The sequence below is a fragment of the Carcharhinus amblyrhynchos genome, chromosome 1 (assembly GCF_965287045.1).
Source record: "Carcharhinus amblyrhynchos chromosome 1, sCarAmb.v2.hapA, whole genome shotgun sequence".
Taxonomy (NCBI): domain Eukaryota; kingdom Metazoa; phylum Chordata; class Chondrichthyes; order Carcharhiniformes; family Carcharhinidae; genus Carcharhinus; species Carcharhinus amblyrhynchos.
In genome coordinates, this window is record NC_137324.1 from 5,746,803 (window position 1) to 5,767,140 (window position 20,338).

General features: G+C 47.0%; 1 protein-coding gene across 5 annotated transcripts in view; it reads left to right on the plus strand.

The window, feature by feature from the left end:
• The first annotated feature begins 3,119 nt into the window (after positions 1-3,119).
• The window catches only part of znf638 (zinc finger protein 638), a 210,150-nt gene continuing 192,931 nt past the window's right edge, over positions 3,120-20,338 (plus strand). For 4 of the 5 annotated variants that reach the window (XM_080189803.1, XM_080189822.1, XM_080189895.1 and 1 more), the window contains exon 1: positions 3,120-3,333. In XM_080189803.1, the coding sequence (XP_080045929.1) occupies positions 3,227-3,333 (107 nt within the window). In that variant the 5' untranslated portion in view covers positions 3,120-3,226. The remainder of the gene's footprint in view (positions 3,334-20,338) is intronic. The other variant, XM_080190075.1, reaches the window with a different exon arrangement.

Consider the following 20,338-nt stretch of genomic DNA (forward strand, 5'->3'; position numbering starts at 1 on the left):
TTGCACTGGGTCTGTGGGTTACTAGCCCAGTGACAATCCCATTAAACCACCGCCTCCCTGTCCATCGGAGCCTTTCCTTTTGTCACAGGCCCCCAGATATGGCAATTTTATATGTCTAGTGACCAGTGGGATACCGCAGGGATTATTGCCTGGGTGCCGGCTGTTCACAATATATATAAATGACCTGAACCAAATCCCCCAAACATTTCCAGGTTTACTGATGACCCAAACTGGGTGGAATTGTGAGTTGTGAGCAGGATGCAAGGGAGCTTTGAGGTGAATTAGACAAGTTGACAGTAATATTGGCTTTGCAAGCGATGCCATCCATGAACTGAAAAAAGTAATAATTTTTAATGTGGATTTGTGAAATTCTGTTGGGTTTTTCGAGGCTGTGATTATGGGGTTGGTAAAGGCAGTGTCAACAGGAGTGCTTGGGCCGTCGCCATTTCAAGTGCCATTCATTCCTTATTGATCCTTTTAATTTAATTAAAAAGTTTTGTAGGGCGGAAGGGCCTGTTTCCTGTGCTGTGTTGGCTTGCTCCTCCATCTCAGAGGACATTTCAGAGCCAACCATCCAGTGGGTCTGGAGTCACATGTAGGCCAGGCCAGGTAAGACCAGCAGATTTCCTTCCCGAAAGGACATTAATGAACCAGTTGTGTTTTTACAACAATTGACAATGGTTTCATGGTCACCATTACTGAGGCTAGCTTTTAATTCCCGATTTATTCATTAAAATTTGAATTCCATCAGCTGCCATGATGGGACTGAACCCACATCCCCAGGGAAGTAACCTGATTGATTGCCTATTGACATTGCCACTATGCCACTACCTACTTCTTAAACATTAGGCTCTCAAGCCTAATGTTTAAACATTAGGCTCTCAAGTCAATCTACCTCATCACCCACACACTCCACATTCCCATCCATGCCAGCTCATGCCAACTCATGAACCCCCCACCCATTCCCAATGGCCCCTCATACTCCTTGTCATGCCAATCCATGTCCACACTCATCCGCAATGGCTCCTATATCCAATGCTAACTCATGGTCCTTTATAGCCTCTATGCCAACTGACTGTCAACTCATTCATACAAAGTAAGGGTCCATATATCTTTTACAGATTTCACTATATATAAAAAAAATTCTCATTCATGAAAGCTCATTCAACACATTTAGTTGCTCTCAAGTACTTAATCTGTCAGAAAAACAAGCATTTGTTTTCATTATCCCACATTAACCCTTTACTCTTTGAGCTATAAATCAAACTGAATTTACACTCCCTCACTGTGATAATGGTAAGTTATGGAATCCAGCCAAGATGTGATATTATTATAATAGTTTTGATTCAACAAAACAATTATTTACATTGCTAGAACAGATTTATTTCAACACTCAGATACAGGCAGATAGTTTTTTAATTGTTACAGGGCTGGCCATTTAAATAACTTGACAGTTTGACAGTACTACAGCTCTTACCCACCCTTCAAGAGCAGTTAGCATTTCTCTAAAGACTTGTAATTCCAACACCCTTACTCCAGAGTTTGTTTGAAATCTGAGTTTGGGTTTCCATGTGTCCGAACCCTGTCACCCCTATCATCCCAGGAAAAATAGGACTTTCTATTTAAATAGAAGTGGAAGTAGGCCAATCGGTCCCTCGAGCCTGCTTCACCATTCAATACAATCATGGGATCTGTTAGTGTTTCGAATTCCACATTCCCATTCACCCTGATAACCTTTGATTCCCTTGTTTAGCAAAAATCTATCTACTGCCGTCTTAAAATGCCCTGTAGAGATAGGGCCTGGGATGGGATTGTTGCTAGTACAGACTCGATGGACTGAATGGTCTCTTTCTGCACTGTAGGAATTCAATGATTCTATGAGTGGAACTAAGTGCTTTGCTCTTGTTGAGAGCTAGCATGGGCACATGGGCTGAATGGCCTCCTCCTGAGCTGCAATGACAAAGGAGCAGAGAGAGGGATAAAGAGGTTGAGGGATTTTGATTGATTTGATCCTGTGAAGCACTCGGTTGCTTCACTCTGTTGAAGATGCTATATAAATGCAAGTTGTTGTTATTTTGGCAGAATCAGAGAACGATACAGCACAGAAGAGGACATTCAGCCCATCATGTCTGTGCTAGCCCTTTAAAGAGGTAATACCGCTCCCATGCCCTTTCCCCGTAGTTCCTTTCCTGTATTAATCCAATTCCCTCTTTGAAAGTTACTGTTGAGTCTGCTTCCCCGCCCGTTCAGTGAGGACATTCCAGGTTGCAACATCCCAGGAAAGTATATGTCCTCACCTTCCCTCGATTCAACTTTCCAATCACTCTAAAGTCGTGTCCTCTGATCACCGACCTCTCTCTCCCACCAGAAATACTTACTCTCAGTTTCCACCAAAAGTCCCTGTGATTTTTCAATCTCCTTGATGTGTGTGTGTTCTTCCCTCCCCGAATAGGGTTAGGGTTAGGGTCCCATCTGGTGGCACAGTGATTAGCACTGCTGCCTCACAGCGCCAAGGACCTGGGTTCAGTTCCAAGCTTGTGTCACTGCCTGTGTGGAGTCTGTACATTCTCCCCGTGTCTGTGTGGGTTTCCTCCGGGTGCTCCGGTTTCCTCCCATAGTCTGAAAGACGTGCTGGTTAGGGTGGATTGGCAGTGCTAAATTCTCCCTCAGCGCTCCCGAACAGGTGCCAAAGGGGATTCTCACAGTAACTTCATTGCAATGTTAACTTGTGACACTAACAAATAAACTAAAAATCCCCAGTGATTGTAATGCTGAGACAATTTGGTCCTCTCTCAGTCACTGAGACCCGCTGTGAGATGTTTAAATAGTATTATTGGACGGGGAAGCCACCTGTTGTCTGGTGGAGGGTTGCGGAGTGGGGGGAGGTGGGGGGGGGGGGGTGGTGTGGGAGTGTGGGGGTGGGGGGAGGAATTACTGCAGCTGCTGGCTCGGTTTCCAGCCCCTCCCCTTTGCTGGTTGCCTGCTCTGTGACGGACCCTCAGAAACCCAGTCTCTCTCCAACACTCAGCTTAACAGCTCCCAAAGAATTGCTGGGAATTCCGACTTTATCAGCACGGAGAACACAGGAAGGGCGAGAGAGAGAGAGAGAGAGAGAGGGACACAGAGGAAACGGGAATTACAGGGACTCTACACGGCTATCCCAGCAGCAGCAAGGGGAATCACTGGGGATCCATGAAGATTTCCAGCCAGTCCCAGCACTGGGAGGATGGAACAAGTTCAGGGGAAAGCTCAGGGTAATGAACTCCGACAGAACAAGGGGAACAGAGTAAAGAAACCACCCTGCCAACTGCGACTGCCTGGTCCCATCCACAGGTAGGGTGAATGGGCTTGTGGGGGGTGGGCTGAAGCTAATCCCAAATCACACTCACTCTTACTGTGCAAAGGAAACCATTACAAACCCATTACAGCCCCACTCATCATCATCAACCAGGGGGGTGGACAACACAGCGCAAGGGATTGGGGAAGGGTGGGGGGAGCCAGGGAGAGGAGTGCTGGGGTGAGGGGGTAGGAGTGAGGGGACGAGGGAGGGGGGGGAGCGGGGGGGATGAGGATGAGAGGGCGGGGGTGAGGGGATGGGGGTGAGGGGGGTGAGGGGGTGGGGGTGAGAGGGGTGAGGGGGTGAGGAGGGGGTGAGGAGGGGGTGGGGGTGAGGGGGGTGAGGGGGTGAGGAGGGGGTGGGGGTGAGGAGGGGGTGGGGGTGAGGGGGGTGAGGGGGTGAGGAGGGGGTGGGGGTGAGAGGGTGGGGGTGGGGGGTGGGGAGGGTGAGAGGGTGGGGATGAGGGGGCGGGGAGGGTGAGGGGGTGTGGGTGAGGGGGCGGGGGTGAGGGGAGATGGGGGGGGTGAGGGGAGATGGGGGGGGTGAGGGGAGATGGAAGTGAGGGGGCAGGGTGGGGGGAGATGGGGTGAGGATGTTGGGTGAGGAGTGGGGGTGAGAGGGTAAAGGGACAGAGAAGGGGAATGGGGTAAGTGGATTCAGATAAGGGGGAGGGGTAAGGCTGGGGTAAGAGGGCTGGAGCACTGGGATTGGGTCTTGGTGCTGGGATAATGGGGCAGGATAAGGGGATGTGGGAAGCAGCTGGAGCAAGGGGGGGGGCTTCCAGAATGTGAAGGGCTAAAAGGACTGGAGTCGGGTGAAGGCGAATGGACTGCGTTGAGAGAAATGGGGTCCGGGTGGCTGGGGAAAGGAGCGGATTGTAAGGACAAAGAATTTTAAAATGTACAGCACAGGAACAGGCCCTTCGGCCCTCCAAGCCTGTGGTGACCAACTGAACTAAAAAAACCCCATCTGCCCTGACTCGGTCTGTATCCCGAAGGCTGGGGAGTGGGTAAGAGGGAGTAAAGGCTGGGGTAAATGGGCAATTAGGCAGAGTGGGGTCGGGGGAATGGGGTAAATGGATTCAGTAGGGTCGGGGCAGAGAGAGGGTTGGGGGGGGAGGGACACTGAGTTTAATGATGTTTCTCTGTTACCTCTAGACTTGACGGCAATGACCTCTTGACTGTTTTCCCCTCTTCCAGCCTTGGTAAATTCGAGATCATCTAAAACTCTGCTCCCTGTAAACTTAACTCACGCCAGGGCCTGCTCCCCTATTGCTCCTGCACTCACTGACCTACACTAACTCCTGGTCAAACCATATCTGTTTTAAAATTCTCAATCCTTATTTCCATTCTCTCCTGACCCTCACCCCTCCCGATCTCTGACATCTTCTCCAGCCCCAAAACCCTGTGAGATTTCTAATTCTGGATTCTTCTGCATTCCCAATCATAATCGCTGCACCATTTGTATCTTCAGCTGTCTGAATCCAAAGCTCTGGATTTCCCTCCGCAGATCGCTCCGTCTCTCTACCTCACTTTATTCGGACACTTTCAAATCTCTTTGACCAAGCTTTCGATTATCTGACTTAATAGCTCCTTATGTGTCTCAGTGTCACATTTTATTTGATAATCATTCCTGGGATGCTTTATTATATTAAATAGGCTTTGTCATTATTGTTGTCGAGTAATAAAAATGTTTAATTAGTTTGCAGCACACACCATTTATTGGAGTGCCTCTTGTTAGTGGGTGTGCCGAGAGGGTTATAATTGGTTATTGCTGCAGTTTCTGATCACTTCCAGCCACATCTCAGTCCCACACTCCAACCCTACCCAGTTCTGTATCTGTCCCTACAATAAGCTATTCTCCAACTCATTTATAGGCGCACTTTCGACATCCCAGCTGCTTAGCTTTTGACCCTCTATCCATCACCTTTTTTCCATTTTTTATGTCCTGGTCCCCTGTAAAACTCTCTCCCTCAAAGATGGCCAATCCCTCTGGTACGGTGCTCATCACCACTCCCTTACAGTCAGAGTTGAAAGGATACAGGCACACCAGGTTTAGCCATTGCCAGATCTGCTGGACCCTGTAACACATCGCTGGGTCCTGTTCACATCTTCTATAACTGCCCACTATCCCAGGATCATCCTGGAATGCAAAGACCCGGCTCCTTGTCTTGATTATAAATAGTCTTCCCAGACCCCCTCCCTTTCTCTCTCTCTCTCTCTCTGTCCCCTCCATCTTGACCTCCTAAAACAATTGTGAGAAACTCTCGGGATTCCTTCTCATTAAGATTGAGACAATTTGATCATCTGCCTAATCGTGTCCTTCCTTCCCGCGAACACACTTGGTCAAATTCCCAATAAAGCTCCATCTGCCCTGAATTCCCAACCTTTGCTAGTTTTCCTTCACCTCTCCTCATGCTCTCTTCAACTTCAAGTTGACCATGAACACGCCTCCTGGTCCTCAATTCGATTCCCACTGAACTGCTGACCAGCTGAGTTCCCCTCCATTCCCGTGTTTGCCAATTCTCTCTCCTCAGGTGCTGTTTCCCGTTCCATTAAATCTGCCATCATCACTCTTCCCTCAACAAACCAACCCTTGGACGCATCACCCGATCGCCATACCTGCTACAACCCCTTCCACAGGCTTTGAATATGTGATGCTTAAATCTCTTCCCTCCAATCCTCTGTCTGTGCCACAGTACAGAAACAGCTCTTATTAAGAGAGCAGCTCACCATCGCCTTCTCAAGGGTAATTGGGGAAGGGTTGGCCTAGCCAGTGACACCCACATCCCATCAACTAATCATTAAAAAAAAATCAAACTCACAGATGACATTCTGTGTGGAGTGCATAAGAACATAAGAAATAGGAACAGGAGTAGGCCATCTAACCCTTCGAGCCTGTCCCGCCATTCAATAAGATCATGGCTGATCTGAAGTGGATCAGTTCCACTTTCCCGCTTTCTCCCCATAACCCTTAATTCCCCTGTCTGTCAGAAACCTATCCACTCATGACTTAAATATATTTAGCGAGGTAGCCTCCACCACTTCAACGGGCAGAGGATTCCAGAGACTCACCACCCTTTGAGTGAAGAAGTGCCTCCTCAACTCCGATCTAAGCTGTCCCCCCCCTTATTTTGAGGCTGTGCCCTCTAGTCCTGCTATCCTTTCTGAGCGGGAAGAATCTCTCTACCTCTACCCTGTCCATCCCTTTCATTATCTTATACGCCTCTATAAGATCCCCCCTCATCCTTCTAAACTCCAACGAGTACAAACCCAGTCTATTTAGTCTCTCTTCATGGGCCAACCCCCTCATCTCCGATATCAGCCTAGTGATCCTCCTCTGCACTGCCCCCAAGGCCAAAATATCCTTGTGCAAGTGCGGCGACCAAAACCGCACACAGTACTCCAGCTGCGGCCTCACCAGTGCCCTGTACAGTTGCAGCAAGACCTCCCTGCTTTTATATTCTATCCCCCTCGCTATAAAGGCCAACATCCCATTCGCCTTCTTGATCACCTGCTGCACCTGCAGACTGGGATTTTGCGACTCATGCACAAGGACCCCCAGGTCCTGCAGCTTTTCGCCCTTTAAATAGTAATCCCTCCTACTATTATTTCTGCCAAAGTGGATAACCTCACACTTGCTAACATTGTACTCCATCTGCCAGGTCCTCGCCCACTCTCTTAGCCTATCCAGATCCCTCTGCAGACTTTCCACACCCTCCACACAATTTGCTTTTCCACTCATCTTTGTGTTATCAGCAAATTTCGACACCCTACACTCAGCCCCCTCCTCCAGATCATCTATATAAATGGTAAATAGCTGAGGCCCCAGCACCGATCCCTGCGGCACTCCACTAGTCACCAACCGCCAATCCGAATAGCACCCATTGACACCTACTCTCTGCCTCCTATTAGACAACCAATCCTCTAACCACGCTAACACCTTACCCCCAACTCCATGCCCCCTAACCTTCTGAAGCAACCTTTTGTGTGGCACCTTATCAAACGCCTTTTGAAAATCGAGAAACACTACATCAACCGGTTCCTCTCTGTCTACCGCACTAGTCACATCCTCATAGAAATCCAATAAATTCGTCAAACACGACTTCCCCTTAACGAATCCATGCTGCGTCTACTCAATCAAACCATTCCTTTCCAGGTGCCTCGCTATTTCTTCTTTGATGACAGATTCAAGCATTTCTCCAACAAAACACGTTAAACTAACCAGCCTATAATTCCCTGCCTTTTGCCTGCTACCTTTTTTAAACAGCGGTGTAACATTAGCCGTTTTCCAATCTTCCGGCACTTCCCCGGAATCCAGCGAGGTTTGATAAATAATCACTAAGGCATCCACTATCACCTCTGCCATTTCCTTCAGAACCCTGGGATGCATTCCATCCGGTCCTGGGGACTTGTCCACCATCAGTCCCACTAGTCGATCAAGCACCACCTCTCTAGTGACAGTAATCGCATTCAGGCCCTCAACTCCTACCATCCTTCTATCTTTAATATCCCGCAAACTATTCGCGTCCTCCTCCGTGAAGACCGAGGCAAAAAACTTATTTAAGGCCTCAGCCATTTCCTCATTCCCCACCACTAAATCCCCCCTCTCATCCTCTAAGGGTCCAACATTCACTCTAGCCAGCCTCCTCTTCTTTATATATTTGTAAAAACTCTTACTGTCCTTTTTTATATTTAGTGCTAGTTTAACTTCATAGTCTATCCTTCCTTTCCTTATCAACTTCTTCGTCATTCTTTGTTGATTTTTAAACCTCTCCCAGTCTTCTAATCGCCCACTACTTTTAGCCACTCCGAACGCATCAAAAGTAAACTTTGCCTCCTGATCCTGGACATGGTGAGTACATCCTCCTCCTCCTCCTCTTCCTCCAACAGCTCTCCCACTCTCGTCCAGCTGGCTGGGATTGCTCTCACTGCTCCTATTCTTATCTATCGGACCATAGCCAGGGAATCATTTGTAATGGCTTCCCTTCTGCTCCTGTACTGGTGTCCCTCGGTGATCTATCCTTGTTCCCCTCCTGTTCCTATCTACCTGCTGTCTCTCAGTCACATCACCCAGAAGCACAGAGTTACTCTCCACATGGACACACCCAACTCCACCCCCAACCTGCCTTTACCTCCCTCCACACCTCTGCCTCTGCCTCCGCCCGCCTCTCTCAGCTCCTCCAGCACTGCTAAATTATCAGGCAGCTTAACTGATTTCAGGATGATCAGAAATTCCCTCCAGTTCAATACTGGGAAGACTGAAGCCATTATCTTCAGTACCTACTCCCAACCCCATTCCCGAGTTACTGGCTCCATGCCTCTCCTTGGCAACAGCCTGAGATTAGAACAGCTTGTCTATTCGCAATCTTGGTGTCACATCTGACCTCATTTTTATGACCTCGAAGACCACCTATTTGCACCTCGCTCAACCTTTGCCCCTGTCTCAGCTTATCTGCAATGCTGAAATCCTCACTCATGGTTAGTTACCTCTAGACTGGACGAGTTGGGTTGCATGGCCTCTTTCTGTGCTCTGTTTATGTGTATATCCTATATATCCTATATATCTGTGCTCTGTTTATGTGTATATCCTATATATCCTATATATCTGTGCTCTATTTATGTGTATACCCTATATATCTGTGCTCTGTTTATGTGTATACCCTATATATCCGATATATCTGTGCTCTGTTTATGTGTATATCCTATATATCCTATACATCTGTGCTCTGTTTATGTGTATATCCTATATATCCTATATATCTGTGCTCTGTTTATGTGTATATCCTATATATCCTATATATCTGTGCTCTGTTTATGTGTATATCCTATATATCTGTGCTCTGTTTATGTGTATATCCTATATATCCTATATATCTGTGCTCTGTTTATGTGTATATCCTATATATCCTATATATCTGTGCTCCGTTTATGTGTATACCCTATATATCCTATATATCTGTGCTCTGTTTATGTGTATATCCTATATACCCTATATATCTGTGCTCTGTTTATGTGTATATCCTATATATCTGTGCTCTGTTTATGTGTATATCCTATATATCCTATATATCTGTGCTCTGTTTATGTATATATCCTATATATCCTATACATCTGTGCTCTGTTTATGTGTATATCCTATATACCCTATATATCTGTGCTCTGTATGTGTATACCCTATATATCGGTGCTCTGTTTATGTGTATATCCTATATATCTGTGCTCTGTTTATGTGTATATCCTATATACCCTATATATCTGTGCTCTGTATGTGTATACCCTATATATCTGTGCTCTGTTTATGTGTATATCCTATATATCTGTGCTCTGTTTATGTGTATATCCTATATACCCTATATATCTGTGCTCTGTATATGTGTATACCCTATATATCTGTGCTCTGTTTATGTATATATCCTATATATCCCAGTGCACTGCCAGCTGCTCTCCCACATTCTGTATCCCTGAGTCATCTGAAACTGGGCTGCCAATGTCTTTAACTCGCACCAAGTCCCATTCCTCTATCTGCTCTGTCCTTGCTGATCTATGTTGACTCCCAGTCAGACTCAGCCTGAATTGGAATATTCTCATCCTTGCTTTCAAATCCCTCCTTGGCCTCCCTATCAGATAACCTCCTCCAGTTCCACAGCCCTTTGAGATATCTACACTCCTCTTCCTCTGTCCTCGAGAGCATTCCTCACATTTCATTCCTCTGCCATTGGTGGCTATGTCTTCAGTTGCCTGGGCCCTAAGCTCTGTAATTCCCTCCGCACTCCTCCTGCAAAACACGTCTTAATACTTACCTCAGCGTCCAAGCTTTCTGTGTCCTTATTGAGTATCTCTTCATGTGGGTTGGTTTTATACTTTGTTTTAAGGGCTCCAGAGGAGCTCTTTGGGATGTTCTGTTATTTAAAAGGTGTTATATAGATATAAGTTATTGTGCTTTGTGAGCTGCAGAGTTTTATATATATATTATAGCCTGGTTATCACATCATGTTTCCACTGTCAGCAGCACTGAAAAAGACAATGTTTCTTTCCTCAGGATGTTTCTGGATCCACGTGCTGTCTGTTGTGTACAGGGTGGTGGGGTGGAGGTGTGCGGGGAGCTGGCGATGGGATCTTGGCCCATGAACCATAGTTTAAAATTGGTCACATCAAATCATTGTGGTGTTTACATTTATCCTGCTCATTTCCCAAGGTCGTGGAATTAAAAATGGGGAGATGTAAAAGAGGGAGAGAAACAGCAAGCCTGAAAATGGAGATGATCGACCAACACCTTCCATCAGCCAGGCTGTGGGTAACTGGTGTTTGAGTTCTGTCTCCTGTAGTCACCCAGAAACGTTGTTTGTTTTGATGTAAAATGCTCTTGCCTGGCTCTCTGAGCCGTGCCCTCAGCTCCCACCCTGCTTCTCTACAAAGTGAATTTTGCAGGAAAGAATCAAACTGCAACAAGTCCATTTCAAATAAAAATCTATCATCGACATCTTTTATATCTCCTTTGGTGTGAATCCTCCTGTTACTGGCACCCAGCTGCCTCTTCAACACCCCCACCCCTACCCCACCTCCTGATTAGGTGCATTGGTCACGTCAAATTCTCCCTCCGTGTACCCCAACAGGCGCCTAGGGGATCTTCACTGTAACTTCATCGCAGCGTTAATGTAATCCTATTTGTAATTAATAAATGAACTTAAAAATCACCGACCCCTTCTTATTGACCTCTCCCTCCCCATCCATAATCACTAAACCCACCTCAACCAACTCCCTCTCTGACCCACTCCCATTTCCAAGCATCCTCTCGTGACCCTCTTCCCCCTCCCCTGTGGCTACTCCTAATCACTGCAGCCAGTCTAATTGTGGCCTTATTTTGAATTCAGTAATGAGATGTTGTTAGCTAGGCCAGCATTTATTGCCATCCCTGTTTACCCCACAGAAGGTGTTGGTGACCTGCCTCTCCCTCCCACTTACCCAGAGGCAGACTCTCCACCTGTCCAGTTGGAGTCCGGCCAGGAATTGGAGTCAAACTCATTCTGAAGTCCGGGGTCCCCGGGCTTGCTGCTTTCAGCGTCCCTCACGCTTCCACTCCCCCCAACACTCAGTCCCCTGCACCCCACCCCTTCCCCATAAACATCAGGATCTTGGAAACTGCACATGGAGCATGTTTGTGCCTGTGAGAGATCCAGCAGGGGCTTTCAATCTACTCACACTGACATCTGGGTAGTCTCAGGGATCAGAGGTGAAGGAATGTGCGTAGCATTGCGAAGAATTTAGTAACTGCTGCACTGACTGGGATAAAACCTGTGTGAAAGGCACAGAGGGAGCAGAATTCTTCAAACGCATCCAGGACAGTTTTAGTTAGTCCATATGTATAAAGCTGAACAAGAGTCAGTTCTGAACTTAGTTTTAAAGTTTTATTTATAAGTTACGGGTTTTAAATTGGAGAAACGCCAGTTGTTCTAAGCTGTGGTTTAATTTGGCAACAATGAACTGGAACCAGCTACTGGAAAGTAAACCAGCGTCAGAGCACTGGGAGATATTCAAGGGCCAGAACTTTACACTCCCCACATTCCCGTGGGTTCTGAGGTGAGGGGAGGTGGGAGCTGGGCAAGTGTGACATTGTATAGACGGGATGCCCTCCTGCCCATCACAAGCTCCTGGGACAGACCCCGCCTTGCTCTGTTCCCCACCCAGCCTTAGTTTTTAGGCTGGCAGACAGATGCCAGCTCTGGGGGTAAATCCAGAAGTGAAGACTTGGGCATGAAAGCGTCGCGAGGGTTGGAGGCATTGCCTCAATCGGGAGGCTCCTCCTGACTGGGGCACTCGCTCCCCTTAAGTCCTAGTGACCATCAGACCTGCCCCCGAGGCCCTGATTATCCTCCTTACTAACCCCCAGGCCTATCCTCCGTGGCCTGGGACCCATCACCCGTACATGGGCCTCGAGCTGCCAGGACTCAGGCTCTGACAGATTGTACAGTGCCTTCTCTGGCCCCTGCAGCACTGGAAAGCTGTCAGCCAATCCAAGGTGGGATTTTCTCCTGGCTGAAGGGTAGAATTCCCATCTCGTGCCAGTCAACATCATTCCAGAGGAAGCCCACCGCCTTCCAATCGGAAAAAGAGCCATTTATTCCAACTCTTTACTTCCTGTTGCTCACCAGCTTCCTAACTCAAATACTAACCACAACCCTATCTGCTTTAACTCTACACAGTAACCTGTTTTAGTCGTATCTAGTGGGTAATAGTAAACTCTTTACATCACCCTCAGAACTTGCCTTTCCATCTATTTTTGTGTCATCTGCAAATGTGGCTCCAGTAGATTCACCTACTTTCTCCAAGTTATTAATATATATTATAAATAGTTGTGGTCTCAGCGCTGATCCCTGTGGAACCAGACTGGTTCCAGGTCACCAACCTGATGAAGAACTCCTCATCCCTACTCACTGTTTGCTGCCCATTAACCAGTTCTCTATCCACTACCTCTGACACCATGGGCTCTTATCTTATGACTTAACCTTTTGTGAGGTAGCTTGTTGAGCACCTTTTGGAAGTCCAAATACAACATCTACTGGTTCCCCTCTATCCATTCTGGTTGAGATTTCCTCAAAAAGCTCCAATAAATTAGTCAGACACAATGCCCCTGACATGAAGCCTGCCGACTCCCACCGTCCACAGTGCGGACACCCCCCCATCCACAGTGCCGACACCCCCCCCATCCACAGTGCCAACACCCCCCCCCACCCCCGCAGTGACAGCCCCCCATCCACAATGCCGAACCCCCTCCACAGCGTTAACCCCTCCCCCCCTTCACTCAGGCCACCAGCTCCCCATTAATGAGGAGCAACTAGCCTCTGGTGGGGTTGGGAGGTTAGTGGGCCTGAAGACTTCATTCCCAGGCCTGCTAATTATATTTAAATAATATTAAAATTTCCTCCTGAATTAACTAATGCAACTCTGGGCCGATTTCCGGCAATGAGCTGAGAGTGCCAGAAATCCGGCACTGGGAGGCACGTTCAGGGCCGGACCCTCAGCACAGACCATGCTAACCCTGCCCTGCTGAAATCTCCCAGCCCACTCCACTAAAACATCAGCACAGAGAGATGGGAGAATCGCCCCCATTGTAACCGGTGGGGCTCCACAGGGCTCAGTACTGGAAGCCTTGTGGCTCATGGGTGTATAATCAATGATTTAGGGCCAAGATGTTTGAAGATGATGCAGAAAAGTGGTAAAGGGAATTGAGGATAGAAAGGTGTGAGAGAATGTGTTCGAGGAAACAAGGCACAGTGAATGCACATCTACTGGTTCCCCTCTATCCATTCTGGTCGGAGCTTTGAATGCATGGACACAGATCTCTGAAAGAAGCTGATTTAATGGTTTTAAAAACACATGGGGTAATTTCCTCAATGGCCAAAGCTTTGTGTGTAAGGCTGGTCATACTGAAACTGTATAAAACTCCAATTGGACCAGAGCTCGAGTTTCTGGTCATCACATTACAGGAAGGATGTGATCACCTACAGAGGGGATACATGTTGCCAGGAATGGAGAATGTTGGCGAGAGGGAAGTTGGATAAGCTCACATGGGGGGAGGAATCAAGGTGAATGTTAGCACTTCTTCCAATATAATGACCAGAATTTTACCATCCCGCTAACCAGAGGAATCAGAGTGAGTGAGGGGCGGGCAATGGGAAGGTCCATTAACCTCGGGTGGGATTTTATGGTTTCAGGATGAGTGAGGCATCCTGCCCAATGAGTTTTGATCTCTCTCTTTTGTGAGAGTTTAGGTTGAGGAGTCAGTTCAGCTGATTTAGTTCATTCCGGGGGGGGAGGTGGGGGGGGGCCTCTGTACAACGAGGTGTCAGATTCCACAGGCTGAGCAAATAATTATTTTCTTCTTGTAACTCCTGCTGTTGCCCCCAGGTAAAAAAGGCCAGTCATGTGACTTGCAGCAGCCATCCTTCTTGTTTCAATAGAAAGTCATTTTACTAAAATATGGTAAAAGAATCTTGTTTTAAATATATTTTCATGTTGTATGGACCCCAGCATGGTGTAAAAGGCTGAACTGCCTCCTCCTGTTGGTGTGTTGCCAATCCTTCAGCCCGGAGGTCAGTGCGGGAGAGGTTTAGGTGTGGATAGGACAGCTTTGGATGGTGTGAAGTGAGATGTTATTTCCTCCAGTGACACAGCACAACTGAACCCAAGATACTGCTGGGAACAATGTTAAGTGTGATGTGTGTCGGCAGCTACTTCACATAGTGAGAGAATCACATCCATCATCACAAGCCTTATAGCCAGACTCCAGTTGAGAACAGGTCCCGTGTGTCTGATTATAGCTTTGGCCATATCCAATCTTTGTTTTGCTTTGAAGAATTCTCAGCTAAAGTGTGCACACGGGCCAGACATTGTGTTATCCATAGCTCTCCACAATTGGAGAGATTGTAAAACTCCCAACCAAGACCAAACACTGAGATTAGATAGCGTATCGAAACATTACAGACTCCAAACTCACACAGCCTGCCTGCCATTCTCGTCTGTCTGCTAAATTCCAAACTGTTCTTGATTCACGGAATCTTTCCCATTTGCTATTTTTCTAACGGCTTCTCTGTCTGCCCAAACCACAGCTTCCTTATCAACCACAAACATCATCTCCTACAAAACTCTGTATTCAAACTGGCACTAAATTTGGTGGCGCAGTGGTTAGCGCTGCTGCCTCACAGCGCCAGGGACCCTGGTTCGATTCCAGCCTCGGCTGACTGTCTGTGCCGAGTTTGCAGATTCTCCCCGTGTCCTCCGGGTGCTCCGGTTTCCTCCCACACTCTATAAAGATGTGTGGGTTAGGTTGAATCCTTTAGTGTCAGTGAGATTAGCAGGGTAAATTCATGAGGTTATGGGGATAGGGCCTCAGTGGGATTGTGATTGGTGCAGACTCAATGGGCCGAATGGCCTCGTTCTGCCCTGTAGGGATTCTATTCTATGATCACCCACTGCCCGTCACCTTTACCCCTCACTAACCATATCCTTAAGAGATTTTGACCTGATCTCCATAACAGAGCAGGGGAGTTCTCCCTGGTGCCTGGGCCAACATCAATAAAGCAGATTGCTGAATCATTGCTGTTTATGGGAGCTTGCTGTGTACAGATTGGCTGCTGCATTCCTTACATTAGAACAAGACTCCATTCTACTCTCACACTTCATTGGCTGGAAAGCGCTTTGGGATGTCCCAGGTCAAAAAGGCGATATATAAATGCAAGGTTTTTTTTTACACTAGCTTCCAGTCCACCGACACCTCAACTTAAAATCCTCATTTATTTTCATATTCCTCTAAGGGAAACTCCTTCCTCTTCAGTAACCACACCCCCAGTCCCACAATCCTTAAGATAACTGCTCAAACGTACGCCTCTTGTAAGTTCCTGAATTTAATCACTACATTGTTGGCAGCCGTGCCTTCAGCTGCCTGGATCCTAAGCTCTGGAATTCCCTCTCTAAACCTCTCTATCTCTGTCTCTCTCTCTCTCCAATTGCCCACCCCTCCATCTCCAAAAACCTACCTCTTTGACTAGAATTTTCACCATCTGCCCTAATATCTCCTCATAAAGTTTATTCATTATATTCACAAGTAAGGCTTACATTAACACTGCAATGAAGTCACTGTGAAAATTCCCTAGTGGCCATGTTCCAGTGCCTGTTCGGGTACACTGAGGGAGAATTTAGCACGGCCAGTGCACTTAACCAGAACATCTTGCAGACTGTGGGAGGAAACTGGAGCACCCAGAGGAAACCCACGCAGACATGGGGACAACATGCAGACTCTGCACAGAGTCATGTGAGACTCCACATGGTGACCAAAGCCGGGATTTGAACCTGGGTCACTGGCACTGTGAGGCAGCAGTGCTAACCGCTGTGCCACTGTGCAGCTCCCATTCACACCATGTGGTTTAGTGTGGTTTTTTCCCATATTGCTCCTGTGAAGTGCCTTGTGATGGCTTACTACATTAAAGGTGCTTTATAAATACAAGTTGTTGTTATTTCCTTTCACCATGAGCACCTTATGGTCCTCACCCTTTTAGAACCAAAGAAAATTACAGCTCAGAAACAGGCCTTTTGGCCCTTCTTGTTTGAGCTGAACCATTTTTTGCCTCGTCCCACTGACCTGCACTTGGACCAGATCCCTCCACACCCCTCTCATCCATCAACCCCTCAATCTATTGCCTGCAATAAATATCTTTCAGATCCCCCAGTTCCTCACAATGCAGCTTGTCCTTTCAGATCTAATACATGCCAAACCTAACTCCTGGGTCATCCTACACCCTTCCCCCACAAAATCCACATCCCAAACTGGTGTCAGCTGTCCCTCAGTGGATCGTGCTCTTATCACTGAGTTAAAGGGTTTTCACTCCAGAGACTTGAGTCAAATATCTAGCCTGATGCTCTGGTGCGTTATGGAGTACTGCGTCACGATCGGTGTTGAGTTTTCAATCATAATGATTGGAGAATGGTTACAAAACATGGGTTTAAAAAATAAAGGGTGGCATGGACAAGTTGGGCCGAAGGGCCTGATTCCATGCTGTAAACCTCTATGACTCTATGACAGTATTGGATCTCTACAAGCACAACACAACTAGTCCCCTTTCCCCACCCTTTCCCCACCCTACATTCTCTCTTCAGGTTCTTATCCAGTTCCCTTTCTGGAAACCTCAATTGAATCTGCTTGTACCACATTCTCAGGCAGTGATTTCTAGATCCTAACCACTCACTGTGTAAAATACTTTCTCCTCATTTCACCATTGCTTATTTTGCCGGTTGGTGCCCTCTGCTTTTCAATGGTTACACCAATGGAAAATCTTTCTCCCGATCTATTCTCTCCAGACCCCTTATGATTTTCAATGCCTCTATCAAACCTCTTACCACCTCCTCCTCTCAAAGAAGAACAGCCCCACCTTCTCCAACCTTTTCAGTTAACTGACGATTATCAGAGAATGCTGCAGGAGAGAAATAGGTTGGAAAATTCAGTGGAGAAATGGCAGCTGGAATTTAATCCGGACAAATGTGAGGTGATGCATTTTGGTTGGTCCAATTCAGGTGGGAGCTATAAAATAAATGGCAGAAGCATCAGGAGCACAGACACACAGAGGAATCTGGGAGTACAGGTCCATAGATCCTTAAAAGTAGCAGCACAGGTGGAAAATGTATATAAGAACATAAGAAATAGGAGCAGGAGTAGGCCATCTAGCCCTTCGAGCCTGCCCCGCCATTCAATAAGATCATGGCTGATCTGTTGTGGCTCAGTTCCACTTTCCCGCCCTCTCCCCATAACCCTTAATCCCCTCTCTTATCAAAAACCCATCAACCCGCTTCTTAAAAATATTTAGCGAGGCAGCCTCCACCACTTCAACGGGCAGAGAATTCCAGAGATTCACCACCCTTTGAGTGAAGAAGTTCCTCCTCAACTCCGTTCTAAACCGCCTCCCCTTTATCTTGAGGCTGTGCCCCCTAGTCCTACTGTCTTTTTTGAGCGGGAAGAGTCTCTCCACCTCTATCCTATCCATCCCATTCATCATCTTATACGTCTCAATGAGATCTCCCCTCATTCTTCTAAACTCTAGCGAGTACAAGCCTAGTTTATTCAGCCTCTCCTCATAGCTCAACCCCCTCAACTCCGGTATCAGCCTAGTAAACCTCCTCTGCACTCCCTCCAGGGCCAAAATATCCTTGCGCAGGTGCGGCGCCCAAAACTGCACACCTTCATCAACCGGGGCATTGAGTATAAAAGTTGACAAATTGTTACATCATAGATCATAGAAATCATAGAAGTCTACAGTGCAGAAAGAGGCCCATCGAGTCTGCACCGAACATAATCCCACCCAGGTCCTACCCCCATATCCCTACATATTACACCCACTAATCCCTCTAACCTACGCATCCCTGGACACTAAGGGGCAATTTTTCAGCATGGCCAATCCACCTAACCCGCACATCTTTGGACTGTGGGAGGAAACCGGACACACGGAGGAAACCCTTGCAGGCACGAGGAGAATGTGCAAACTCCACACGAACAGTGACCCGAGTCGGGAATCTAACCCAGGTCCTTGGAGCTATGAAGCAGCAGCAGTGCTAACCACTGTGCTGCCGTTACAAGTTACAGTTGTATAAAACGTTGCTTAGGCCACATTTGGAATATAGCGTCCAATTCTGGTCGCCGCACGACCAGAAGGACACGCAGGCTTTGGAGAGAGTGCAGAGGAGGTTTACCAGGATGTTGTCTGGTATGGAGGGCATTAGCTATGAGGAGAGGTTGGGTAAACTGGGGTTGTTCTCCCTGGAGTGACGGATCTGATAGAAGTTTATAAAATTCTGAGGGGTATGGATAGGGTGTAGAATTGGAAGCTTTTTCCCAGGGCAGAATGACAATTACAAGTTCAAGGGGGAAAGGTTCAGTGGAGATGTTTTTTACAGAGGATGGTGGGGCCTGGAATGCACTGAGATTGTTGAGACAGGTATATTAGTCTCATTTAAGACTTATCAGCATAGACACATGAACAGATGGGGAATTGAGGGATACAGCGATTGGTCGAGATAGGACAATATGATCGGCAAAGGCTTGGTGGGCCGAAGGGCCTGTTCCTGTGCTGTTCTTTGTTCATTCTGATCTCCTAGGACCAATCTCCAAAAACATTTCTTGGATTCTCTCCGATGTCTTCATATCCTTCCTAAAATGTGGTGCCTGTCAAAATCTCAACTTCTGAGTTTGACTTTAACACAAACACACATTAACACAAGATACTTAACTGACAGATTGTCATTATTTTACTTGCCAGCAAGGGGAGGGGTCTTGACGCAAAGGGTCAAAAACACCACTCCACTGGACAAAGAAAATCATCCTGGTTTATACAATTCCACAGCTCACAGTCAGCTGGACACAATCCAATTAGAAGGGTTATAAATGACATACATTACATATTGATCCAATAGAATGAAATACTGAACATCTCTGGCCTGTATGGTCACCGTACCCAGTGGGATAACCCAGTATATCATCCCTAAGCCTTGTGAACTGTTCTTTAGTCTCTTAGTCAGACATCATGTCTCTATTTTGATAGCAGCCCCACAAAGCATCTTCACTAAAAGAGTCCTTTAATTGATAAAGGGGGCCTACTAAAGCCATGAGTATTTTATGGCCTCGTCAGTGAAGTTAACTGAATCTCTGAGGAATGTGGTCAAATCAACTTGCATTCGGAATATAGAACAAAGAACAAAGAACAACACAACACAGCACGGGAAACAGGCCCTTCGGCCCAACGAGCCCGCGCCGCCGTCCCATTGTCTCAGTGACCTATTCATGATTTTAGTCTACGCCTAATGTGCGAGGATCAGGGAGGTCCGATATAGGGACAATTTGTTACCCAATCAATCAGCCTAAAAGCACATCTTTGGGGATGTGGGAGGAAACCGGAGCACCCGGAGGAAACCCACGCAACCACGGGGAGAACGTGCAAACTCCCACAGACACAGGCCCAAATCCATGTGTCCGCACAGTAACAGAGATAGTCTCTGAGCTGTCATGTTGCCCTCGAGATGGTCCAGTTTAAGCACACTAACGACATGAACTCTCCCTTGTTACTCTTTTGCCCTTTATGTATTTGTAGAAGCTCTTTGGATTCTCCTTTCTCTTATCTGCCAAAACAATCTCATGTCCCATTTTTTGCCCTCCTGATTTCTCTCTTAACTCTACTCCTACACTCCCTATACTTTTTAAGGGATTCACTTGATCCCTCCTGCCTGTGCATGTCATGTGCCTTTTTCTGCTTCTTGACCAGGGCCTCAATATCCCGAGTCATCCAGAGTTCCCTGCTTCAACCAGCCTTGCCCTTCACTCTTAGAGGAATGTGCTTACCCTGAATCCTGGTTAACACATCACTTCTAGGCCTTTTGGCTAATATCAAGTGTAGTATCGATATGCTGTGCTTGGTTGAAGTCATTAGGTTACATTTCAGCTTCATTTGAAGCAATTTTTAAA